At 45.8% G+C, this 27,903-nt stretch overlaps 1 protein-coding gene across 1 annotated transcript in view; it reads left to right on the top strand.

Annotated features, from left to right (window-relative positions):
- gsg1l2b (gsg1-like 2b) overlaps window positions 1–27,557 on the top strand; it is a 169,016-nt gene extending 141,459 nt beyond the window's left edge. The window contains exons 4-5 of the mRNA XM_078225975.1: window positions 23,054–23,165; window positions 27,254–27,557. Coding sequence (XP_078082101.1) covers window positions 23,054–23,165; window positions 27,254–27,557 — 416 coding nt within the window. The remainder of the gene's footprint in view (window positions 1–23,053; window positions 23,166–27,253) is intronic.
- Window positions 27,558–27,903: the final 346 nt, after the last annotated feature.

Below are 27,903 nucleotides of genomic sequence, written 5' to 3'. Positions count from 1 at the left end.
TAAGGGGCAACCGCCCTTTCCCCCGATTGCCTGGGGGACGCATGAATGGCCCCTCTTCCCTCCCGCGGGATCAGGATGCCTGTTCCCCATTAATGGGGAGCAGTTGTAAACCCCGTTAAAGTGAACCACTCCTAGCAGAAAATGAGCAGGAAATGAAGATTTCCATATTGAAACCAGCTCCGTGTCGATTACTGGCATGGAGGTGATGGTGCTGGGAATCTTCTGGTGGGAGCTTCGCAGGGGATGTGGCGCCCAGCGGGAAGCTGGTGAAACGGCCTCCGCTGATGTCTCCTGGCCCGCTGCACTACTCGAGCAGCGCAGCGGGTTCGGAGAATCGCCTCCCCCCACCCCATGTCAATCACATTAATCTCAGCAAACATCCTGTTACCTCATTACAAAACCCAACCAGGTGAAACGCTATTTGCCTTTAACAAATGTGTGCTGGCTTTCCTTAATTAAACTAGACTTATCCAAATATAATTAATTTTACCTCGGATTATGATTTTAAAAATATCTTCCATTGCCAAGGTTAAACTGGCTGGCTGGAGTTGCTGGGTGTATCTTTACACCCTTTTTGAACAAGAGTGTAGCAACTGCCATTGTCCAGTTATCTCACACCACGCCTGTATGCCGGGAGCATTGGAAAATTATGGCCAGCACCTCTACACATTTCCCCCTTGCTTTCCTCAGTATTCTCGGATGCATCCCATCCAGTCCAGGTGACTTTTTAACTTTTAAGTACAGACAGCCTATATAATACTTCCTCTTTTATCAAATTTCCACCCATCCAGTATCTCAACCACCTCACCTCCCACAATGACTTTGGCAACATCCTCTTCCTTATTAAAGACAGATGGGGAGTCCAGAACTAGGAGTCATAGCTTGAGGATTAGGGGTAAACCTTTTAGAACTGAGGGGAGGAGAAATTTCTTCACCCAGAGGGTGGTGAATGTGTGGAATTCACTACCACAGAAAGTAGTTGAGACCAAAGCACTATGTGATTTCAAGAAGAAATGAGATAAAGCTCTTGGGGCTAAAGGGATCAAGGGATATGGGAGGAAGAGGGGATCAGGATATTAAATTTGATGATCAGCCATGATCAAAATGAATGGCGGAGCAGGCTCGAAGGGCCGAATGGCCGACTGCTTCTTCTATTTTCTATGTTTGTAAAGTTGTAAAGATATAAATTATTTATTTAGTGCCTCAGTCATGCTCCCAGGCTCCATGTATCAAATCTTTTTTTTTTGGTCCCTAATCCCACCTTAAAGCAGCCATTCTCACACAGAAAATCCCACCTACCTTCATCAGTTCCTTGATGGCATTTACTGAGGAATGAATGATGACCAGAATAGATCAGAAAGGGACAGCAACTAAAGCAAACTGATTGACCAACTGGCCTTTCTACACTCTAGATGTACTTATTCCACTTGACCATTGTTAATGAGGGGGGATGAGTTGACTCCCCTTTTTATTCAACCCCCTTGTTTGGTCACAACAAAGGTTTTTTAAAAATAGATCTGCCCCACAGATCCAAGTACATTAATTTCTTAATAAGAAGCCAATCAAACTAGGTTTTTGGGTCAAAGAATGAATTTATTATTCTTAGCAATAAAACCGAGAAAAATAATGAAAGACACAGATCTAAGGGTACAAAACTTAAAATTTTAATGAATATATAAGCAAGTCCTTCCTTGTCCTTGAGATGTAGATTGTGGAACGTTGCAGCCTTTTGAAGTTAGTTGGTTTCTGGTAGGAGTCCAAAGTTGGCATTGTTCAGGTTTGCACTCTGTTGAAGACACTTTGGCTTCAGAAAGAGACAGAGAGAGAGATAGAGATCTTTCCTGCTTTATCCAGCAGATCTCTTAGAGCAGTGATATGTTTCTTCCTTTCCTGCTTATCCCTCTCTCTGCTTACAGAGCCAGTTATTAAACTCATTTCTATATATTCCTCAAAAGGAACGGTACGGTAGCACAGTGGTTAGCACTGCTGCTTCACAGCTCCAGGGACCTGGGTTTGATTCCCGGCTTGGGTCACTGTCTGTGTGGAGTTTGCACATTCTCCTCGTGTCTGCGTGGGTTTCCTCCGGGTGCTCCGGTTTCCTCCCACAGTCCAAAGATGTGCGGGTTAGGTTGATTGGCCATGCTAAAATTGCCCCTTAGTGTCCTGGGAGGCATAGATTAGAGGGATTAGCAGGTAAAATGTGTAGGGATATGGGGGTAGGGCTTGAGTGGGATTGTGGTCGGTGCAGACTCGATGGGCCGAATGGCCTCTTTCTGTACTGTAGGTTTTCTATGATTTTATTATCACGTCTTGCATCCATTGCTGTAATGATCCGAGTCTGGATCTTTTATCTCAGAAACCCTTTGACACTTGTTGAGACATATATCAACAGGAGATGGGTTATTCATCCTCCACAGGGGTTTTTAAGTGTCTAGTGGGTTGTAACTGGCATGGTAACAGTGTCCATTATTTTCATAGAAGTGCAGTAGATTGAAAGTCCTGCACTTTGCATTTTTAATTGCTTTCCTTTCAAGTGTCTCTGTTTGAAGTGGATGTAGAGCCCCTACACCCACCCCCCCCCCAACCCACTGCACCCCCCCCCCCCTCACCAGATGTGAAATTCCATGTAACAGACCTGCAGTGTAATTTGTATTGACTTTCCAGAGAAGTAGTCAACCTTACAGTGTCAGGCATCAGGTGACTCATGGCAGCCATTTTGCATTGGTGTCTTCTCTTGTAGCCTTTAGAAGGAACAGGTCTTCAAACAGTTCAGTAAATTGGGGTTGACTGCTGAAGTTGCAGGTAGCCCTCACTCAGTCAGTTTCCTATCACCATGGCATCCCATGCATAGGAGGAAACAGCGAAGAAATTTGGCCTGGAAACATTTCAATTGAAATTGCAATGGCCACAGGATATGGCAGGTAGTTAATTACACAGAAAGATTGGCTCGGTGACTCTGGGCTGGGATTTTCATTCCTGATAAATAGTTAACAGACGACAATGAAAGTCCATGCACTTTCAGTTCCATAGATTCCATTGAAGCCCCACAGTGCAGAAGGAGGCCATTCAGCCCATCGAGTCTGCACCGACCACAATTCCACCCAGGCCCTACTCCCGTAACCCCATGTATTTACCTTGCTATTCCCCCTGACACTATGGGGCATTTAGCATGGCCAGTCAACCTAACCTGCACATCTTTCAGACTGTGGGAGGAAACCCGAGCACCCAAAGGAAACCCATGCAGACATGGGGAGAACGTGCAGACACCACGCAAACAGTGACCCAAGCTGGGAATTGAACCCGGATCCCTGGTGCTGTGAGGCAGCAGTGCTAACCACTGTGCAACAGTGCTGTTAAAAGAAGACAGGACCAGATGCACTGTCTGATTCCCCTATGGGCAAGTACTTTGCTGTCCAGGTGCACACCAGCTGAATGGTCACCTGGACAAGTTACTGGATGGTGCAACTATCTGCAGGGTGTACTGCAGCCTGAGTCACTGCTTTCTGGGGGTAACAGGCAAGAACCAAAGCAGGAACAAATAGGAAAAACCTCAAGGAAGAATAGTGCTGGAAAGAGACCTGCTTACAAAAACCAGACAGACAATGATGACACAGACTGATGGCAATAAAACTGTACAAAGGCACGAAATATAAAAATAATTGCTAGCACCCTTTGGAAAATCTGCATTATTTTGCAAAGCTGACATTTGAATTGCAAGTTTGTGATAGAGGGAACGCTCTTTAAAAATAAGAAATCTGAAGTGGACAGGTCATCTCACCCAATCTCTGCTGCATTACTTCCAACCCTCATTGCTGATACACTCAGGACTGTCTTATCCCACTCATGTTAGGGGAAGGCGATGGCCTTGTGGTATTATCGCTGGACTATTAATCCAGAAACTCAGCTAATGTTCTGGGGACCTGGGTTCGAATCCCGCCACGGCAGTTAGTGGAATTTGAATTCAATTTTAAAAAATCTGGAATTAAGAATCTACTGATGACCATGAAACCATTGTCGATTGTCAGAAAAACCCATTTGGCTAATGTCCTTTAGGGAAGGAAATGTGCTGTCCTTACCTAGTCTGGCTGACATTGCTGTGGCTCTGGAGTCTGTCAACTGCCCTCCAAGGGCAACTAGGGATGGGCAATAAATGCTGGCCAGCCAGCGACGTCATGATCCACAAATGAATAAAAAAAATATTGACAGTAGCTGTAACGGAACCACAAACCCTGTCCTTCCCTCCTACTACAATATAGAGAGACAAAACAGTGGAACACGGAAAACAGAAAGGGTGAGATTATTGGCGGAATTTTCCGCCCATGCACGCCCCAGGAATTGAAACCCTTGCCCGAAGTCAACAGACCTTTGAATGGTCCACTGAGTTTTCTGTCTTGCCCGCTACGATTCCCGCGGCAGACGGGATATGTATACAAAACGGGAGGAATGGAGAGGAAATCGGGATGAAGCGGATAGCGAGTGGGGGAGATTTAGGGAGAGGGGAAAGCAGTGAGGGAAAGATAGGAAGGGAGAAGAGAGAGAGAGAGAGAGAGACAGAAAACCTGGATGTGAAGCAGGTGCTGGAGGATGGGATTTGAATGGGCGGCGAGTTTTTATTTTTTCTATTTTGGCCAGAGCCTCCCCTCCATCACAAACTTGCAATTCAAGTGGCAACTTCACAAAATAACGCAGATGGACTGAACGGTCTCCTTTTGTTCCATAATTTGGAAATATACTTTAATAACTTCAGACTTTTTAATTTCTTCCACTCTGACTTCCCTGTTATTTCTGGAAACTATTTCCACCTGTTTCAATATTCAGTACACCAGCTGTGACAGAGAATATCAGCAGCTGCATATTAAACTGATGGATATATTAATGAAACATGATCCAGGATAGAGAATCAGCTTCCCTTGGTGCTTGCTTGAAATCGCAGCGATGCACTTCAGAACTATAAACGAACCAGACTTTAGACCTCGACTGGCCTCTTAGAGGCCTGTCAAATTCAGGACACGAAAGGGAGCACCGGTTCAGGATCGATATTGTCGATCACCCACTTGGGCACTGCAGACGGTCTCATAGAAATCATAGAATCATAGAAATCCAACATAGCAGGAGGGCAGAAGGAGGCCATTCAGCCCATCGAGTCTGCACCGACAACAATCCCACCGAGGCCCTATCCCTGTAACCTCACATACCCCACTGATCCCTCTAACCTATGCATCCTGGGACACTAAGGGGCAATTTAGCATGGCCAATGCACCTAATCCGCACACCTTTGAACAGTGGGAGGAAACTGGAGCACCCGGAGGAAACCCACGCAGACACAGGGAGAACGTGCAAACTCCACACAGACAGTGACCCAAGCCGGGAATCGAACCCAGGTCCCTGGAATTGTGAGGCAGCATCGCTAACCACTGTGCTACCTTGTCTCTCTTTGGCAATCGTAAACGTTGACAAAATAACTTAAAGAGACGCTGCCATTTCTCTTTGCTGGCTCTTCGTAAGAGATTTTAGCTCCAAACAAGAATTGTTCACAACATTAACACTTGGGGGGCGATTTTCCGGCCACATTGCTCCCAGTGCAGATTGTGCTAAGTCAGGAAAATTGCGTACAGACCTAAAAATGTGCACTAGGCACAAAACGGTTTGTGATCTTCCCAGTTCCTTCCTGATGGTGCAAACTGGATCTTACCCAGAGAGGGTGTGAAGCTTATTTCAGTCTCATTAATGAGTTTGATGTGCAATCATCCTCCCACCTTGTTCAACCCACTGTCCGTGAGATGCAGCGGCGTCAGGAAGGGGGGATTCGGAAGGGCTGGAGACTGCTTGGAGAGAGGAGGAAGTGCAGAGGCAGAGCCGGGAACTGCAGGAAGGGGTGACAGTAACATTCTGGAAACTGCAAGGCCACTTGGAGGAGTCTCACTGACTTCAGACGCGGGAGATGGAGGGGCAGCTGGAGTGAGGCCCAGAAGCCTCTGCGTTACCCGGCGCTGGAGGCCCAACATTGTCTGCGCCATGGTGTGTGAGCCCTCAGCGAATGCCCTCTGAGTCTGCACTAAGCTCTGGAGCCCCTCCGCAATTGCCCGCTGTGTCTCAAGCATGCTCCAGAGGCTCGAGGCCTTGGTCCTCAGCGACTTGGCTATGCCTTGGACCCTGCCACCCATGATTACCATTTCCTGCCCCAGGCTTTCCAGTGCGGTCACCACCCTTGCAATGTTGCCCTGGGTACCACGCAATGCCAGCACCATCTCCTGCGCCTGAAGGCTATGGGACTCCTCCAAGCAGCCTTGCAGTTGCCAGGATGTTACTGACACCCCCTCCTGCAGTCCCCGGCTCTGCCTCTGTACCTCCAGCAGCTTAGGGAGAACCTTCTCCAGAGGCTCAGCATCTGGCTGGGGACCAGCCTCCGCCTGCCCAATCCCGCGAACATTCCCTCCTCCACCTGATGTGCATCAGCAGTTGTGTGGTGCTCACCAGATAGTGACCTCTGAAGTCTGTCTGCTAATTCCACCCACCGAGGTGTAAGTCTCTGCGCTGGTGGATGGTGCAGGTGATGGTAACCGGAATGTCGGCACCATGCCTTAACGGGGGGGGTGCCAGAGAGATATGGGGACCATGTTGGGTGGTTGGGTGATGCATGGCTGCGGGGTGTCAGGGAGTGGATTGATGTGGACATTCCAGGTGTGACAGACAGGACTGATGCCAGGATGTGATAATGGACACTCAGCCTCGCAGTTTGAATGAGGTTGTTTATTTTCTCATGGCATTTGGTGCCAGTCCTCAGTGTCAGGCCGCGGGCATTGACGCAGCCTCCACATCCCAGGCCGCATTTCCGTCCCTGCTCCTGGATCGTCTACCCTCTCAGGGTAAGGGGTGGCCCGCTTCTCCTCTACCGTGTACAAAAGCTTTCCAAGACCTGTCACTGTGAAGCGTGGTCCTGCTCTCCATACCGCCTGGCGTGACTGGCTGTGACTTTGAATCAGTGTTTTCACACTCCAAGGGGAATCGACCAATTAGAGGCTGATGTCACTCTGCATTGCCTGCTGATAGACTCATTTGTATTTGTTGAGCCTATCAACAGGGAACAGAGTGACATTAGGCTCTGATTGGTGACCAAGAACTGCCCATAGACACCAGCCAGCATGGAGCCCCCCATCTGGTCGAGGCCCTGTGCCTAGGCATGGTGTAAGCACACCTCTTGGCAGGAGACGTGATGGGCTATGCACCCACTGCGATAGCTTAATGTGTTTCACCAAATGTTAATAGTTATGTTCTGTCAGCCCATTCAATCTTTATGCTATAAAATGGTTTGCAGTTACTCTTCGAGCACAGTGTTACAACTCAGCACCACCAGTTACATCTCAACACCACATCTCAACATCACCCAATTTAAACGGGGATGATGTAGACCGAATGGTCTCGTGATGATGTGATGGAGCGTGGGAATTCTTCCCAGAGTGTGGATAGAATACAAACATGGAGTAGCTGCTCAGCACATGAATAAAGCACTGTTGTTCTAAGTCCTTGGTCACCAGTTATTGGAACCCTGCATTTCTACAGTGAAGTGAATTGGCAAAGTTTGATGCCAGTAAAACATTCACCACAGTGACAAATTTAAACAGGAACTAGGAGAAAGAGAAACCTCATTGTGCACAAGACTTGAGGAATAAATGAGAGGGAACAGGAGGGGAAGGGAACTGATGTCAAAGGAACAAATGGATGGGCACAATCTTACCGCCCGTTCACGCCCGGCTCCTGCTGCAGCCAGGACGGAGAACTTGGTGACAAGCCAAATTTCCGTTCACTGCAGCAGGATGGGAAAATCCCACTGGCGTGAACGGTCGAGGAAGATGGGATTGAAAAATATATCAAGAGACAGGCAAATGGACTTATGATTTATCAACAAAAGCTTGATGGACCCACTGCCTTTTTCTTGCTGCGAAGGACTGTTTATGTTCTTAAGTACAATATAGCTTGTGAACAAACAAAGAACAAAGAAAATTACAGCACAGGAACAGGCCCTTCAGCCCTCCAAGCCTGCACTGACCATATTGCCAATCTGAACTAAAACCCCCTACCCTTCCAGGGACCATATCCCTCTATTCCCATCCTATTCATGTATTTGTCCAGACGTCCCTTAAAAGTCACTATCATAGCTGCTTCCATTACCACCCCCGGCAGCGAGTTCTAGGCACCCACCACCCTCTGTGTAAAAAAACTTGCCTCATACATCTCCTTTAAACCTTGCCTCTCGCACCTTAAACCTATGCCCCCTAGTAATTGACTCTTCTACCCTGGGAAAAAGCTTCTGGCTATCCACTCTGTCCATGCCCCTCATAATCTTGTAGACTTCTATCAAGTCGCCCCTCAACCTCCGTCATTCCAGTGAGAACAAATCAAGTTTCTCCAACCTCTCCTCATAGCTAATGCCCTCCATACCAGGCAACATCCTGGTAAATCTTTTCTGTACCCTCTCCAAAGCCTCCACATCCTTCTGGTAGTGCAGCCTGTTCCACGCCCATATTTTCTTCCTTGATTGATTTCTTCACATCAGGAACAAATCCACTTGAGGAAAATGTTTGAAGATGAAGAGCAAGAGCAAAACATGACTCATCAAAAGATCCGTCAGCATCTAAACCTGTGCACTGATCTTGTGTAGAAAAGTTACGAGGAAGCCATAACATGAATAAATACACGACAGAGCCATTTTAAAATATTTTAAAAGGCAAATCACCGACATGGTTACCAGACAGGGAAACCACAAGAAGTGTGACACATTGCCACCTTTTGATTTGATTTATTATTGTCACATGTAGCGGTATACAGTGAAAAGAATTGTTTCTTGAAAGTATTCTTTCTCTATGAAAGCATACTGTTCATAGAGTACATAGGGGAGAAGGAAAGGAGAGGGTGCAGAATGTAGTGTTACAGCCATAGCTAGGGTGTAGAGAAAGATCAACTTAATATAAGGTAGGTCCATTCAAAAGTCTGAATACAGTGTGGAAGAAGCTGTTCTTGAGATTTGAATTCACATCAATGCTAGCGTCAGTATTACTCAGGAGTTAGACCCCAACGTGACTTATTGAGACTCAAGTATGTGCCGTTTACATTTGATTTGGTATTCGATATTAATCCCTCAATCAAACGCATTACAATGCAGATTATCTGGTCAGTATCATGTTGCTGTTGTGAGATTGTCAGCCACATTTCCAACGTCACAGCCGAGGCTGCACTTATGAAGTGCTGCCAACTAGGAGAATTTCACAGTAACTTCATTGCAGTGTTAATGTAAGCCTTATTTGTGACTAATAAATAAACTTTAGGTGTCAGGAACAGTTAGGCACGCACACTCGGTCAACCCAAACCTTGACGGCCAGGGTCAATACCACTACACCACTGGAATGCAGTGGTATTGTCATGGGCAGTGATCCAGAGACTCTGGGTAATGCTCTGGGGACCTGGGTTCGAACCCCACCATGAACCCTCTCCTCCGCCTTCACCCCATTTATTTTATTTTATTTTGTTTCATCCTTTTCATCTATTTTATCATCCTTCTTTCTCATCTCCATCTTCCCACTTTCCATTCCAGCTCTCCTTCTTGCCCCTACCTCCCCCCCACCGCCTCCCCCTATCCCCGCCCCCTGCCTTCAGGGCAACTGCCACATTCCCCAGGTAGTCCTTTAACCATCTGTACCTGTATTCTGCCATTCACACATTCTGATCACTTAATGGACACTTTTTAGCACTTTCTCAGCCTTCTGTATCCTCATTTACATTCCCTTTGTCCCATTCCAACCCCCCCCCCCGACCCCCCCCACCCCACCTTCGTAATATAAATCTCTGCTGATTCTCTTTGCTGTCAGCTCTGACGAAGGGTCATCCAGACTCGAAACATTGTCTCTATTCTTTCTGCACAGATGCTGTCAGACCTGCTGTGATTTTCCAGCATTTTCTGTTTTTGTTTCAGATTCCAGCATCTACAGTATTTTGCTTTTAACTACCTTTAAGACAGGAAGAGGGGGGGTTCATTAAAAGGAATGAGTTCTTGATCAATAATGGGACAGTCTATAGTAATTATATATATTAATATACATATATAATATGTATATCTAAATGGGGAACAACTGCAGAATTGCGAGGCGCAGAGGGATCTAGGTGTTCGAGTGCATGAGTCACAAAAAGTTAGCATACAGGTACAGAAAGTAATTAAGATGACTTTGAATGCTATCCTTCATTATGAGAGAAATTGAACATAAAAATAAGGATGTTTTGCTTCAGTTATACAGTTTTGGTCTCCTTATTTAAGGCAGGATGTAAATGCATTGGAGGCGGTTCAGAGGAGGCTTACTAGATTGATACCTGGAATGACTCGGTTGTCTTATGAGGAAAGATTAGACAGGCTGGTTTTGTTTCCACTGGGTGACTTGATTGAAGTGTATAAGATCCTGAATGATCTTGGCAAGGTGGATATGGAAAGGATGCTTCCTCTTGTGGGTGAGTCCAGAACTAGGGAGCACTGTCTTAAAATCAGGGTTCACCCTTTTAGGACAGAGTTGAGGAGATTATTTTTACCTCAAAAGGTTGTGTGACTTTGGAACTCTCTGGTCGAAACTCTACCACTTCCGGGGCGGGCGACATTCCCAGAACGGAAATCTCCATTGGCCTCGGGCGAGATTTTACAACCTCGCCTGAGCAAGGCCATAAAATCCCAACCTCTGCCTCGCAAGGCGATGGAGGTGGGGGTCATTGAATATTTGAAGGTGAAGGAGATAGATTCACATTAGGTGAGGGGATTGCAGGCTTTCGGGGTAGATGTGAATGTGGAATTCGAAACACAGACAGATCAGTTCATGATCTTATCAAATAGTAGAGCAGGTTTGAGGGGCCGACTGGTCTAGTTCAGCTCCCACTTTGTCTGTTCGTATTAAGTGTTATCTACAAATATGCAAATGCAGCGTTCTATGCATCAACAAACAAAGTTACAGATATACAAATCCATACCTGTACACATGCAGACACAGGTACATGTACACATGCGCTCAGATTTGTACACGTGTACAGACACATAGATAAGTATTCACTAATTGTAACAGAATAACACATGGGTTTAATGGAAGCACTTACAGCACTATCCGATTTGTTGATATCAGAAAGTGACCATCTCTCTCTCTCTCGCCAACAAAATAGACATTTCTCAGAATATGATTTCTAAGAAGCTGCATTGGAGAATGCGATTGAAAGCATCAGGATTAAACACTTAACAGTCAGAGTGTTCACCTGTATGAAAGGTTAACTCGACGTGTTATGCATCAAAATAGTGGCTCAGATTCATTTCCATGGAAACCACTCTGCTAAGTGCTTGATAATATGGGTGATTTTCAGCAAAGCGTGTAGTTTTGCAGTCTGCGCGCACAGTTAATTGCTGATTCCAGTCTCATTTTTCTCAAATGCCGATGCGAATACATCCAGCACAAGAATGAATTTTACTTGGGTAAGCCAACCCATAACTGGATGCCTCCAAAATGATGTGTTTGGCGACCGTTGGCATGCCCGGGGTATAGAACGCGTCAGAGATTGACCCCTGGTTGGCCGTAACCTTTGGGCTCCCAATTAGTGGCCAGCACAGGTTTGAAAGCTGACGGCTAAAAAGGTAGGAAAATGAAAATTGGGATCCGGAAAGAAGAAACAAGGCAGGAGAAAAGCTCGAGAGGCGAGTTCCGGTGCATTGAAATAGAACACAGAGAAATGTAAAATCACATAGAATAAGGGAGAGCAGAGATGAAAGAGAGGACAGCTGTCAAACATTGTCCTTCTAATTAAAGCAATCCTTTTTTGAGTTCTGTCGGGTCAGTGCCACTGTGATGAAACGACTCTACATCAATGCCGGTGAAGAGTAACTTTACTGTGGTTTTTATTTATCAAAGGGGATTTCAGTACCACAGTGAGTTCAGTCAGGGGCGATCACCCTGGAGTTGCTGACAATCTGAAGGTCCACCGTTCAGGAAAAAAAAGGAGCTGCCATTTACAAAACCAGAAAAATGCTGGAAATGCTCAGCAGACCATGGCAGTTCCTGTGAAGAAGAGGTACTCTGGGAGCAGTGTGGAGACCTGGTGGGATGTGGGGAAGTCTGAGTTCCCACGCATGAGGTAGGTGTGGTAACTCGAGGCAACTCGATATGGCAAGGAACAAACTAAAGGATTTATTGATTGAGAACTATATACAACAAAAGGTTTAACAGCACAACTATACAGGTCTACTCCGAACAACACTCTGACTCCAACTGCAGACTGTCAGCACTGGGGATGCATACCCTCATCCCGATTGATCCAGCTTCGCGCACTTATGTTCCATTCGTTCCAGCCTGGTCATATGGCCTGCGAGGGATCACCCCCTTAAAGAGCCCACGTGAATGCAGTTCCATTATAAGAACATAAAGAACATAAGAACTAGGAGCAGGAGTAGGTCATCTGGCCCCTCAAGCCTGCTCCACCATTCAATAAGATCATGGCTGATCTTTTTGTGGACTCAGCTCCACTTACCCGCCTGCTCACCATAACCCTTAATTCCTTTACTGTTCAAAAATGTATCTATATCCCTTTGCAGACTTTCAGCGTCCTCTGCACACTTTGCTTTTCCACCCATCTTAGTGTCATCTGCGAATTTTGACACACTACACTTGGTCCCCAACTCCAAATCATCGATGTAAATCGTAAACAATTCCGGTCCCAACACTGATCCGTGAGGCACACCACTAGTCACTGATCTTTGCTTTCTATTAGTTAACCAATCCTCTATTCATGCTAATACATTACCCATAACACCGTGCACCTTTATCTTATGTAGCAGTCTTTGGTGCGGCACCTTGTCAAATGCCTTCTGGAAATCCAGATACACCACATCCACAGGTTCCCCATTGTCCACTGCACATGTAATGTTCTCAAAGAATTCCACCAAATTAGTCAAACATGACCTGCCTTTCATGAACCTATGCTGCGACTTACCAATGGGACAATTTATATCCAGATGTCTCGCTATTTCTTCCTTGATGATAGATTCCAGCATTTTCCTTACTACAGAAGTTAAGCTAACCGGCCTATGGTTACCTGCCTTTTGTCTACCTCCTTTTTTAAACAGTGGCATCACATTTGCTGTTTTCCAGTCTGCGGGAACCACCCCAGAGTCCAGCGAATTCTGGTAAATTACCACTAGTGCATTTGCTATTTCTCCTGCCATCTCTTATCTGATCTCTTATCTCTTACCAACATTTCAGGAAGACCATGGATCATGAAGATCTGCCTCAGTTTATCAATAGTAGATTGATACTAGAATCATAGAATCCCTACAGTGCAGAAGAAGGACATTCGGCCCACTAAGTCTGCACTGACCACAATCCCACCCAGGCCCTATCCCATAACCCCATGCATTTACCCTAGCCAATCCCCCTGACACTAAGGGGCAATTTATCATGGCCAATCAACCTAACCTGCACATCTTTGGACTGTGGGAGGAAACCGGAGCACCCGAAGGAAACCCACACCGACTTGGGGAGAACATGCAAACTCCAGACAGACAGTGACCCAAGTCAGGAATCGAACCCGGGTCCCTGACACTGTGAGGCAGCAGTGCTAACCACTGTGCCACCGTGCTGCCCCCTACTATCTACCACGGCTGCAGTGGTGGATCTCATTAACTGAACATCCCGCCACTTGGAATGGGCAGCTACTAAGATCAGCAACATGTGCCCCAAAAAAGGCCCAGCAAAATCTACATGAAGCTGCCACCCCCACGGTTGGCCCAGGGGTCAGCGTTCACTGGTGGGGGTAATGCTTGCTGAGTCTGACAACACACGCACTGTCCAACCATTTGTTCAATGACTCTGTCAATGCAAGGCTCCTGGCCAACATTGTCATTCTGCTCTGACCAGGATGGACATAATTTAAATCTTGGAGCAGTGGGCATCACCCTGGGGAAGGTACAATGACACAGGCCTTACAATAGCCCCCCATCTTCACAGGTTGTCCTGTCTCTGTATTGCAAATACGGCTTCATTTGCTCTGACTTGTCTAAGTGCCGTAAGAAGTTTAACAACACCAGGTTAAAGTCCAACAGGTTTATTTGGTAGCAAAAGCCACACAAGGCTACCAAATAAACCTGTTGGACTTTAACCTGGTGTTAAATTTCTTACTTTGTTTACCCCAGTCCAACGCCGGCATCTCCACATCATGACTACCATCGACACCGCAAACTGCCGGCTCCAAGTGAAGAGGATCTCCAAGAAGATCGCGCATATCGACTGCATTTGCTACCAAATAAACCTGTTGGACTTTAACCTGGTGTTGTTAAACTTCTTACTGTGTTTACCCCAGTCCAACACCGGCATCTCCACATCTTGTCTAAGTGTCACCATGTCAGTACTATTTTCTTGGCCTTTGACAGCAATGGGTCCCTATCCGTCCACGACCTTATGTGAGCTGCTGAAACAGACAGGGTGTCCAAAATATACAGAGCCACTACTGCCTCAATACCATACAGGCGGTGACGGTCTGTGGCAGCGACAGGTGACATAGTGCAACTGCATTTGAAATCTGTGTTCCCAGCCTGGAAGGTCTAGCTGTATCCTGCCAGCAGCAAAGCCCATCTCTGCTTCCTGGCCAAGGCAATAGGTGGCATTGGCATATCCTCCTGGAAAAGCCCCAACAATGACTTGTAGTTTGATACAATAGTGAAGTGATGTACGTAGATATACTGGTGAAACATCTTCACTGTGTAGGTGACTGCTTGGCTTTCTTTGTCGATTTGTGAGTACTTCTTCTCAGCGTCTGACAAAGTCCTCAAAGCAAGTGCAGATGACCTCTCCACCCCATTCTATGGGACTGAACTGCTCCAACTCCTAGGTTACAATTGGATCAGCCATGATTTTACTGAATGGCAGAACAGGCTAGAGGGGCAGAGTGGCCTCCTCCTGCTCCTAATTCCATGTGTTTATATGTAAATAGAAGCCTGACAAATAGGGAGCCTTTCAGGGCCAAAGGTCGTACTTACTGTGGTAGCGTAGCTCCTTTAATGGACAACCCTTCACTGGCCATATGATAGACCAGAACCAATGGAGCGCAAGCACGTGAATGCAGGCCTATTGGGAGCGAGTGCGAGCATTCCCAGGGCTGAGAGGCTGCAGTTGGAGTCAGAGTGTTGTTAGGAGTCGGCCTGTAGAGTTGTACTGTTAAATCACAACTGACTATGAATAGCTTGCTTGGATCAATGTGTCGACAATTGTAAAGCCTGTTTGGCTAACTGGCCAAAGGTTTTTGTGTCCGGACGTCACCTCCTCACCAGGTTGTAAGCCTGTGAGCTACAGGCTGCGAGCGGTATCACCTCCTCTTTCTCCTCGGGTGTTATTTTGTTTGCCGTGCAAAAACAAAATGCAGCCTCTCAGTGAGCTGCCCCCAACTCTCAATCGCACGGTCTAATGGCTCTATCTTTCCAAACAGCGGCCTCTTAAAAATAGGATCTGAACTTTTCTCCTCTGAACTTTGAACTTCAAACTTTGACTTTGAGCGATCACTCTCTTCCCTCTCTAACTCTGCAGTACGCTCTTTCAACGACTGATCAGGTTTTTTCTCGCCACCGGTGTAGTAACTAGAGACGATTCGATGTGGTAACTAATAAAATAAAGGATTTTTTGAGTGAGAAGAACTATACACAATGAAGGATTTAACGGCACAACTCTACAGGCCGACTCCTAACAACACTCTGACTCCAACTGCAGCCTCTCAGCCCCGGGAATGCTCGCCCTCACTCCCAATCGGCCCGCATTCACGTGCTTGCACTCCATTGGTTCAGGTCTGTCATGTGGCCAGTGAAGGATTGCCCATTAAAGGAGCCACGCTACCACAGTAGGTACGACCTTTAGCCTTGAAAGGCTCCCCATCTGGAAGTCAGGCTTCTATTTACATATGAACATATGGAATTAGGAGCAGGAGGAGGCCTCTCTGCCCCTCGAGCCTGTTCTGCCATTCAGTAAAATCATGGCTGATCCAATTATAACCTCAACCCCACAATCCTGCGTAGCCCCGAAAACTTTTTACTCCCTCAGGAATCGATCTATTTTTGCCTTAAAATTGCTCAAAGATTCTGCTCCCACTGCCTTTTGAGGGAAAGAGTTTGAGAGACTTTGGCTGGGGATTAGTCCATAGTAGGTCACAGGACCTTTGAGCAGAGTGGGTTGAGGGTGGATGGGGGGTGCGTGGGAGAATGGTTCTGATTCCCAACTCCAGTGTAGGGTCTGATCCGGAAGAATGATTTGTATTGGTGGGGGCTCGGATGGTGGGGCAGGGAGGGGGGGGGCAGGTGGAATGTGGAACAGGTGAGGTGAGGGGGGAGGACCGGGGGTCAGGGTGGTGGGAAGTGGGGGCAGAAACATTCCTGCGGAGACATTTGCCTTCTCCCTGAAGCTGTACTTGCCTTACTACAGCATCCAGGCTTCCTTCATTTCCTGAAAAGTAGGCCATTCTGCCTCCTGGGAGTAGCCTGACTGCCCACTCCCAAATTCCCACCTCAGTAAAGCCCAGAAGTCGGAGCCAGCTTCCCAACGCAATTGGAAATTTTGTCCAATTTAAACCTTCAGCCAACCTCACTCTCTCACCCCTGTTAAAATGCCCCCCTCCCCCGCCCCAGTGTTTCAGATCATTGACCTTGCATCAAAACAGGAGGTAGATTGAGACAATGGTATCCTCAGACCTGGTGATCCCGTTAACTGGCTTACTGAGGTAAAAATTCCCTTATGGGTGAAACCAGCTAAAGATAGCTGGAAGAAAAGCCCATCTAATTCCCAGGTGACATTAGCATTGGAGGCAGTTCAGAAGAGGCTCATCAGATTCCAGCGATGAAGGGGTTGACGTTGACATATGGGAGATTAAACAGTTTGGGTTTATATTCACTGGAGTTTAGAAGGATGAGGGGGGATCTGATCGAGGTATATAAAATTTTAAAAGGGATTGATAAAGTAAATGTTGACCAAACGTTTCCTCTTATGGGGCAATCTAGAACAAGAGGTCACAGGTAGGGGTTGAGAGGCGGTAGATTTAAAACTGAGATGAGGAGGAACTACTTCTCGCAGAGGGTGGTGAATTTGTGGAATTCGTTGCCCCATAGCGCGGTGGAATCTGGATCGTTGAATGGTTTCAAGATGGAGACAGACATATTTCTAGAAAAAAAGAGGGATATGGGGAACAGGTGGGGAGATGGATTTGAGACCAGGGGAAATCAGCCGTGATCTGATTGAATGGCGGAGCAGGATCAAAGAGCTGAATTTGTTTACTTCTGCTCCTAATTCCGACGCTCCTCTGTTCCTGTGTTCCTATGTTCCCGTGTTCCTATGTTCCTATGTTCCCGTGTTCCTATGTTCCTGTGTTCCTATGTTCCTGTGTTCCTATGTTCCTGTGTTCCTATGTTCCTATGTTTCTGTGTTTCTACGCGACGGGATTCCTATGTGACAAGATTAGCATCAACCTTGGCACAAACAACCCAAAGCAATTTTCTGATGATTCTTGTCAGAACAACATTGGGGAGTTTGATGTAATCCTAGCCCAGTGCATGAATTGAATGTGGAAAGAGGAAGCCCTGAATAGCTATAGAACCTTCAATGCTTAATATGGAGAATTCACTTCATTTTTAGACTGGGGAAATAAAGTTTGACTTACGTTCAGCTGCTTCAATGGCGTTTTCTCAGAGAAAGTACAGCGATGTGCTTCAAATGCATTACTATGCCACTGAGGAGTGTCCATCTGATCAAAGCTCCAGCTACACTTGAGTGACTTGCTATTAGTTTGCACTGTGCTGTTACCAGGTACAGAGATACTTAGACTGGACACCGTTCAAAGGGATAAGGCCTGACCCTCTGACCATCTGGGCTGTTGGACGGCCTCGCATCAAACACCCAATGCAAACCGTTGTCTGATTTCTCTGGAAAAGGACAATCTGGTGCATTAATGGGGCTGGTAATTTAGCACCAGGTCACACATGGATGGAATTCAGGCAGTCTCATTACTAACCCCAGGTGACTGCACACCAACATAAATCCAGGCACCTCTCACCGGTCACCCTGGGAGGTCATGCATGAGCTGAATTCAGTTCGCTCCCCGCATTAATCCCAGGAGACTGCACTTGGATTGATCCCAGGCTGAGTATTAACCCTGAACGATTGTTCAAGCACTAGATTCAATCACACATATTGCATTAGATGGCTCTTGGCATTGAACCATTGGAGATTGTATACAGTGGAAAAGACTGTGCTCAGGACAAAAGAATCTGTTCTGTTCTGAGCACAGTCTGTTTTTATAAAGCACCTTTGACAGCCACAGGGCGTCCGAAAGCAGCTCACTGTCAATCCAGTACTTGTGAAGAGTAGGCAAGTGCAGTAACATAGTGGAAATGGCAGCCAATTTTACACATAACAAGGAATGACAAATAGCAATGGGCTGCAGGCCATGTGTGGAGGTTTTTTCAAAGGCTAAGTATTGAGCTTAACTTTAGCGAATACAAAGACATGCACCATAGTATCCCAGTGAAAGACGCACGCTGGGAGAGAAGGGCTGGACGCTCCAGCTCTCCTCTGAAGTTACATCACCTTGGCAATACAATTTCCAAAAGTTATTTTACACACCCACTGGCTCACCCCAATGGCTAATGAATTACTGCAAGTCAGTCATCATTAGTAAATGTCATATACCTGGGCCAATCACAGATACTATCTGACATCATGGTAACAATATGTTCTGGTGGTTACTGCCTGACCTTCCCATAGCCACCTGGTCTAAACTCTTTATCTGGTCCCATACTCGGCCTGTTCATTAGCTGTCTGGAATCACTAGCCTGTCCTTGCTCAATGAATGCCCCATTCACTGAGCTGTCTGGTACTCATGCTTCTGTGGGTTTATTGTGATAAGGAATGTGGTTCACTTCACTGGCCTATTTCTCATAATGCCTTAGAACCCCGTGCCTTTAACCAAGATCCATGCCTGTTCAATAACGGTGGGACGGTAGCACAGTGATTAGCACTGCTGCTTCACAGCGCCAGGGACCTGGGTTTGATTCCCCGCTTGGGTCACTGTGTGTGTGGAGTTTGCACATTCTCCCCGTGTCTGAGTGGGTTTCCTCTGGGTGCTCCAGTTTTCTCCCCATTCTGAAAGATGTGCTGGTTAGGTGCATTGCCCTGAACAGACGCCGGACTGTGGTGAATAGGGAAATTTCACAGTACCTTCATTGCCTTACTTGTGACTAATAAATAAACTTTAACACTTTCAAAAATACATATTTAAATTCTCTACTGTGGTTATATGTGTTTCTATGCAGACATTACATCTGTAGGATATATATAAGCTAATCCACTCTGATCTAATAATCTAGAGTATTTTGAAGTCCTCTAACACCATGAAAATCTAATTTCCAGTGATATTGGCTGAAGCACGAGTAGTGGCTCGGACACCAGGTAGAACTCTCCTCTTTGAAACAGCGACCTTATACATCCACCTGAGAGTGCAGAGAAGACCTTGGATTAATATCTCATCAGAAAAACACACCTCAAGCGGTGCAGCACTCCCACAGTGCTGTACCAATGTGTCAACCCAGTTTTTGTGCTCAAATGGAGTGGGACTATGAACAACAATCTTTTGGCTCAGAGTTGTTAGCCTATTAGCAATAACACAATGAATTACAGATAGTGCACAGTATTAGCCCAGTAGAACTCACACACAACGGCCGAAAATCTCCCATCTTGCGGGAATCATAGTGGGCGAGACAGAAAATTCGGCAGATCATTTAAAGGTCTGTTGAGCTCGGGCAGGAATTTCCAGTCTTGGGATGCATGTGGCTGAAGAATCCCGCCCAAGTCTACAAGTTTTGGCAGGGCTAATCGTGAGACTATCCATCATTAATTAGCAAATTGGACAGCAATTTTTGGCATCTACATGTGCTGAAATCAAAGGTTGTTGTCTCACTTTTCTTGAAGTTCCACTACACCAATACCTCACATAGACTGCTGGCATTCTCATAGATGCATAAAGTTGCAGTACTCACTAGATGAATCATAAACAGTCAAGAATTGTGCAGTAAAGGATAATTGACTGCTTCATGGTGTGGAAAGCTGCTGGGGTTTGTGGGTTTGAGGCCTCAAGTGTTGGAGTAATGAAGTTTCTTTATTAAACCTTTTTCTTTGATTTATAAGTAAGTTTTGTTTTATTTTATTGCCTACCACTGAAGAGTTCCTTCTGGTGGATCAACACTGCTAAGTTAAATAAACTTGCTGAAAGTAAAGACAAGCTGCAGGATAATTCCTCCATTCTATATTAACAGTTGGCATTAACTCCAAAGCTTTGCAAGTTAGGTGGATTGGCCATGCTAAATTGCCCCTTAGTGTCCTAAGATGTGTAAGTTAGATGAATTAGCCATGGTAAATATATGGGGTTACTGGGATAGGGCCTGGGTAAGATGCTCTGTCAGAGAGCTGGTGCAGGCTCAATGGGCAGAATGGCCTCCTTGTGCACTGCATCTATTCTATGATAAACACTTGTGATGTCCCAAAGTGCTTTCAAGGTAAATAATTTTTTTTTGAAGTATTGTTATAATGTTGACAAACAATTTGTCTGCATCATGATCCATTAAACAGCAATAAGACAAATGACCAGATATCTATTCCAATTTGATTTGATTTATTATTGTCACATGTATTAGTATACAGTGAAAGGTATTGATTCTTGCGTGCTATACAGACAAAGCATACCGTTCATAGAGAAGGACAGGAGTGTGTAGAATGTAGTGTTACAGTCATAGCTAGGGTGTGGAGAAAGATCAACTTAATGCAAGGTAAGTCTATTCAAAAGTCTGATGGCAGCAGGGAAGAAATTGAGTCGGTTGGTATATGTCATCAGACTTTTATATCTTTTTCCCGATGGAAGAAGGTGAAAGAGAGTATGTCTGGGGTGCATGGAGTCCTTAATTATGTTGGCTGCTTTTCCGAGGCAGTGGGAGGTGTGGACAGAGTCACTGGATGGGAGGCTGGTTTGCGTGATGGATTCGGCTACATTCATGACCTTCTGTAGTTTCTTGTGGTCTTGGGGGGAGCAGTGGTACTAGTTGAAGAATACAATTGACTGGAAAGCTTCCCTTGCTCTCTTTCAATGGGTGCATAGGATCTTTCACATCCACCTGAGAGGATGACCACAATCTTATCTAAATGGCATCTTCAGTAGTGCAATATTCCCTCATTGATGAATAGGAATGTCAGTCTAGATCAATGAAATCATTTGAAGTGGGGCTTAGAACCCAGAACATCCAACTCAAGAGGTGAGGAAGCTCCCCCCTAAACAACCACTGACACCTTTAACATAGCAATATCATCTAAGGAACGCCTCAGAGGTATGAGGGAGAAAGAAGATAGCGGGAGTGGAGAGGGATCTTCTCGCATTGAAGAAGATTACAGAAATGGGTAGGAGCAAGATGATGGAGGGATTTCAACACAAGGATAATAATGATCAATCTGAGGCCTTGGGGGAACAGGAGCCAATTTGGATCATGGATGGTAGACGGGCAGGATTTATTGCCCAAGAACCGATGTCAGGGGTAGGTTCTTTACCCAGAGGGTGGTGAGGGATTGGAATGCCCTGCCAGCATCAGTAGTAAATGCGCCTAGTTTGGGGGCGTTTAAGAGATCCGTAGATAGGTTCATGGACGAAAAGAAATTGGTTTAGGTTGGAGGGTCACAGTTTTTTTTTTTAACTGGTCGGTGCAACATCGTGGGCCGAAGGGCCTGTTCTGCGCTGTAATGTTCTATGTTCTATGTTCTATAACATTCTCCAGAAGAAAGCGAGAGGAATTGCAGGATTTCTCACCAAAAGCAATGGACATTGAAGATTACATCTCATATAAAGGAATCTTACTTACATAGAGTGGATGAATAGACACATCCATTAGCTATTAACCCCGGATGCTCAATTACCTTAAAGAAGCCCTTGATATTCTTCTGTAAAATAGAAAAGTATCGAGCTGCCAGGTGTAAATCTTATGTGCAAGAAGTTTAATTGTAGCTTAACCTGGCTCACAGCAGCCGATCGTACGAATCACAGGGCACAATCAAACAGCTCCAATATGTTTTCCTCTCTTATCTCATATGCTTGTTCCCCTGCCTTCTATCTTAGCCACCCTTTTTCTATTGCATTCTTTATCGCTTCAGAACCTGTCAGTCGCCTCCTGCTTTCTGTCCCTGGGGGCATCTCCCAATATCAGCCCTTGGGAGACTGCATCAGAACTGAATTCAGGCGGTGTCGCTGCTTGTCTGAAGTTTATGCATGAGCTAATTCACAGCATCTGTCGGAATTAACATAGGGTAATCACATGGATCCGGGCACCTCTCCCACATTAATCCCACGAAGTTGCAGGAAACTTAATCCAATCATCTGCCAGAATGAACAGGTCAAACGCACATGTCCCAACTCTGTATCAACTCACAGGCTCATGAGTTGAGTCCCAGCACCTGCCAGTGTCAAGAGTTCCGATATGAATTGGATTCCGCTAGGTCTCAGTATTAATCGGAGGTGATTACTGATTGACCCAATCCAGCCATCTGCCAGCTCTGAACCGGTCAGTCACATGATGTTTCAATCCCAAGCACCAGCCCAGGGACACCACGGTGAATTGAATGCTGCCAGCTGTCAGTATGAACACTGGGAGATCACACGTGAATTGGATTCAGGCAGTTAATTTAGCAAGATTGCAGATGGACTGAATCCAGGCATCTGTCAATGTTAACAGTGGGAGAACACATGCACAGACTGTATTCACACTGCCATCTAACGCTGTGAGGCTATAGATGGTCCAAATCCAGACAGCCCCTGACTGTGAGAGACACTTGATTCTGCTCAGAATTGGATCGATGCGCTTGCAATAAACAGAAAATGCGGCATGGGAATATTAATTCTGGAATAAATGGAAGAGTAAATGATTATTTATTGCTTTTGAGCTTTGCTTGCTGTCTAATGCCCTTGTGACTTGGTGTTGCAGGTCTCCTGGGAATGGTGGCCCATATGATGTATACGACCGTGTTCCAAATGACTGTCAACCTCGGCCCGGAAGATTGGCGACCACAGACCTGGGATTATGGATGGTCATATTGGTAAGTGACATTACCCAAAGCTGTGTGAAAGTTAACAATTCACATCCGTTCTCTTTCAGTTAAAGGACCGCTGAATGTCTGCTGTTTTATTGCATAGAAAATTGAGTACAAAAACAAACCATTTGGCCCAATTAGTTTGCTTTGGTGTTCTTATGCTCCAAACAAGCCTCCCCACATCCTTTTTTCACCCAACTTGTCAACCTTCCTTTCTTGGTCATATTTATCCAACTTTCCTCTAAATGCATCTACACTATTTAACTATTTGAGGTAGTGAGTTTTGCATTCTTGCCACTCTCTGGGCTGTGTGCAGCACTTGCATGCTGCTTATTATGCATTTAAATTCCAACATTATCCCATTCACGGATAATTACATTTTTTTCCCCCTTTCAGATGCAGAAAACTTATTTAAAATACAATTACTGATTCCCAGCCTTTCTCAAGGACGGTGCATATTTTGATGATAAGGCAGTTTCAGAACATTATCACGTTGTTCCAATAGTATTAAATTCAGCTGTAAGAATGTTCTTGTTGCAGTAAACTCCTCAGTAGAAAATAGTGGAGACTTCATCCCAGACAACTTTATTCACATCTGCTGATGGCTCACTCCCTTACTCCTCAGTCCCCACGGTGAGCCGGTGTTAACACATGAGTTCAGCTCCAGCTGTGCTAGCGATGGCAAGCTGGCTGTGGACTCAGGGCCAATACTTTGGCCAGCGCTAACTGCTTCTCCCTAATGATTGGCAGCGCTACAGCTATATTACTCAATGCTTGCTTCGCTAATCTTTGCAAGAGTTTCCTTTTGGAACCAGCTGCTCCTTTTAAAATGATGTGGAGATGCTGGCGTTGGACTGGGGTGAACACGGTAAGAAGTCACACAACACCAGGTTAAAGTCCAACAGGTTTATTTGGTAGCAAATACCATATGCTTATGGTATTTGCTACCAAATACCATATGCTTATGGTATTTGCTACCAAATAAACCTGTTGGACTTTAACCTGGTGTTGTGAGACTTCTTACCTTTTAAAATGGACAGAGATCCCCGAACAAGATTTAACTCATGCCAACTCTATAGACATGAGACATTTTGACAGTTCTGGGAATCCACAGTTCAAAGACTGAGAGAGATAAGTAGCAGATGTAGTGAGGTCAGAAGCTGCTTGGTGTCCGGTGAGAATGAGGTGATGCAACTACTGATAACCTTAAAATTATTCTTGGGACATTGAGTCCTGCATGAGAATAGACATTACAGACTCACGGCAATGGGACCAGCAGCAAGATTTCAATGTAGAAAACAGCTCTCAAAGGCATATTTTTAAAATCGACAAATAACCAAGTTTGGATCTGGGACATGGTAGGAAATTCCAAACTTGGTGACACAGCAAAACCACATTAGAATCAAAACCATGGTTTAAAGGTCCCATTTACTGATGTCTCAGCATGAAGGATTCCTGTATCCCATGCCCTTGGTAGATACTAGTCAAAAACCTTCATCTCTCTACCCCAACCATGACCATTTGAGAATTAATGGAGTTAGGATTTGATTTTGAACTATTTTACACTGACTAATTTGAGGAGATTGCCAATGTTTACACTATTCCAGCCTTTCTGATTCTAACGGTTCTACAGAGTAGATATCAATCAATAAAGGTTGATCATTTCCACAAGAACATGAAGCATTAGATGTGCCAATGCGTTGAAGCAATGGCACTGCTCATGGCGGTGATGTAAACAGTGAGCCCCCCTCATAGTGAGTCCCCCTCATAGTGAGCCCCCCTCATAGTGATTCCCCCACATAGTGAGTCCCCCTCATAGTGAGTCCCCCTCATAGTGAATTCCCCTCATAGTGAGTCCCCGTCATAGTGACTCCCCCTCATAGTGAGTCCCCGTCATAGTGACTCCCCCTCATAGTGAGTGCCCCTCATAGTGAGTCCCCGTCATAGTGAGTCCCGTTCACAGTGATTCCCCGTCATAGTGAGTCCCCGTCATAGTGAGTCCCCGTCATAGTGAGTCCCCGTCATAGTGAGTGCCCCTCATAGTGAGTGCCCCTCATAGTGAGTCCCCGTCATAGTGAGTCCCCCTCATAGTGAGTCCCCCTCATAGTGAGTCCCCGTCATAGTGAGTCCCCCTCATAGTGAGTCCCCGTCATAGTGAGTCCCGCTCATAGTGAGTCCCCGTCATAGTGAGTCCCCGTCATAGTGACTCCCCCTCATAGTGAGTGCCCCTCATAGTGAGTGCCCCTCATAGTGAGTCCCCCTCATAGTGAGTCCCCCTCATAGTGAGTCCCCCTCATAGTGAGTCCCCCTCATAGTGAGTCCCCCTCATAGTGAGTCCCCCTCATAGTGAGTCCCCCTCATAGTGAATCCCCCTCACAGTGAGTCCCCGTCATAGTGAATCCCTCTCTTGGACACAGGGAGTGGGGAGGAGATGATTGGAGAAGGGAATGACTCCTCAGGGGAAAGTGTGGCTGAGGGGGTCCTCTGACTCTGAGGATCATCACAGGTCCAGTCCAGCCACCTCAGCATTGAAACTTCAAATTAAATTTGCCACTGGGTATCAAATGTCTGAGAGTGAATGATATTGAATGTTCCAAGAATTCAGTTTCTCTCCCCTGCTCTTAGATTCAGCCCCACTTCCCTCGTTCCTGTTTTCTGTAATTCCTGTTGTAATAATTTCTTGCCAGCTGATCATTCGTTAGCCCATGACCCTTGTTTTTGTTTGACCCTCAGTTACCCTGATCTCTTACATTGAGTCTCCTGATTACAGTGAGTGACTGCTTGGGTGAGACCTTGCAAACTGTGGTGAATCAATCATCTGTCTGACAGAAACTGGCTCTGTTTTAATCGAATGCATTCCCTAGATGGCTGGCTGTAGAGCCATCTATCATTTGGATTCCACAGCTCACAACATTATGTTGAATTCAGGTCTTTACATGCACTGCAATCTAATCACTGCAACCCTCAGATGGATGAGGGTGGATTTTCTTCTTCCTGGTTCCTGGGGAGTAATTTCTTCTTGGGTGTAATGGAAAGAGAATTAGGGTGAACAAAATGTGTTGGGTCTTCTCTAGCACGATGCCAATATTTCCAAAGGTTCCACAAACAGCAGATAAGAGTTTGTATTCGATGCAGAGCCAACATACAAATGACAATAAGGCCGTGGGGGAACAACCCCAGCCTCCTGCTTCACATTCCCCACTGTCGGAGTGAAAGAAACCTGCAGCAGCTCTTGCAAAGGTCACAGGGGCAGCCTGAAGAAGAAAGACCCCCTCATCCACCCACACCTACCCTCAATCCCCAGAGGATTCAGGACATGAAACCTCTTTGTCTGTCAGTCTCCAGCAATAGCCAACAAGTTCCATTATCACGGACCAAGAGGTGCAGCAACACTCCCATTCCCACATACTCCCAACCAAGCCTTCAAGCCCTTCCAGCATGTGGGCTATTAATCATGGAAGTTAATCTTAATATCCCTACAGTGCAGAAGGAGGCCTTTCGGCCCATTGAGTCAGCACCAACAACAATCCCACCCAGGCCCTATTCCCGTAACCCCCCGTATTTACCTCGCTAATCCTCCTAACCTACGCATCTTTGAACACCAATGGACAATTTAGTATGGCCAATCCATATCTTTGGACTGTGGGAGGAAACCAGAGCACCTGCAGCAAACACACGCAGACACGGGGAGAACGTGCGAACTCCACACAGTCACCCAAGGCCAGAATTAAACCCTGGTCCCTGACGCTGTGAGGCAGCAGTGCCAACCACTGTGCCACCGTGCCGCCCATTTTTGGATTTTTACGGCATCATTTAACACATTCACAATAGATAACAAACTGCAAGTCCAACACAGTCATTATTATGTTGAAAAATCATTCCTCAATCCAGTATTAAGAGCACGTGATACAGATAGTGTAATGGGTGCATTAATAATTAATAATGACTGAATAGTGAAGAAATTGAGAGAGTTGAATCTGATAATCTTCTTCTTCTAAAAAATGTGCAGGCTCTAATAGTTTTTTTTAATTTCAATCTGCGTGTTGAACTGTTATTTTTATTCATTAACTTTTAAGATATGTATTTTCCCTCAGTCTCGCTTGGGGATCATTTACGTGCTGTATGGCTGCATCAGTGACCACAATTAACACATACACAAAGACCATCCTCGAGTTCAAGCATAAAAGGAAGAATTTGGAACGAAGCTTAAAAACAAAACCCAAACTGATTGAGCACGAAGTGCCAGCGGAACGAGTGTGGGACAGATACATTAGCTCAGTGCCCAGCTCCACAGAGGAGTTCCTCGACCTCTCCAGTAATGGCCGCAAGATGTCCAGTGGCTCCGTCTTTGCAGATCTCAATGACATTCTGGATGCACAGGGTGAAGAGTACTGCTGAGATTCCTGGGACATCGCGCCAGATTGGTTCTAGCTATCACCTGTGTGTTCCGGAAGGTTCTCTCTTACTGTTTCCTTTTCTCCTCCAAGTCTATAATGTCGTACATCAGGCATTAGCATGACAGGATGCGGCGAGTATTTCTGTTACACTCTGCCTCTCTGACCAACTGTACTATTGCACTTTGATCGGCAAAAATCTCTGGCAATAGTCACAGCTATTTGCTGGTTTACAGATTTTCCTGACTTTGTTTCGGCATGGTGTAAGAGAGATTCCCATGCTTTCTGTCTCAATACTGTATTTTACAACCCACCAAAAAATATTAAGCAGCGGTGCCGAATTAGTCCTG

This window comes from Mustelus asterias, chromosome 12 (genome assembly GCF_964213995.1).
Source record: "Mustelus asterias chromosome 12, sMusAst1.hap1.1, whole genome shotgun sequence".
NCBI lineage: Eukaryota > Metazoa > Chordata > Chondrichthyes > Carcharhiniformes > Triakidae > Mustelus > Mustelus asterias.
The sequence above is the reverse complement of the archived record's forward strand: the minus strand, read 5'-3'. Positions and strand labels throughout refer to the sequence as shown.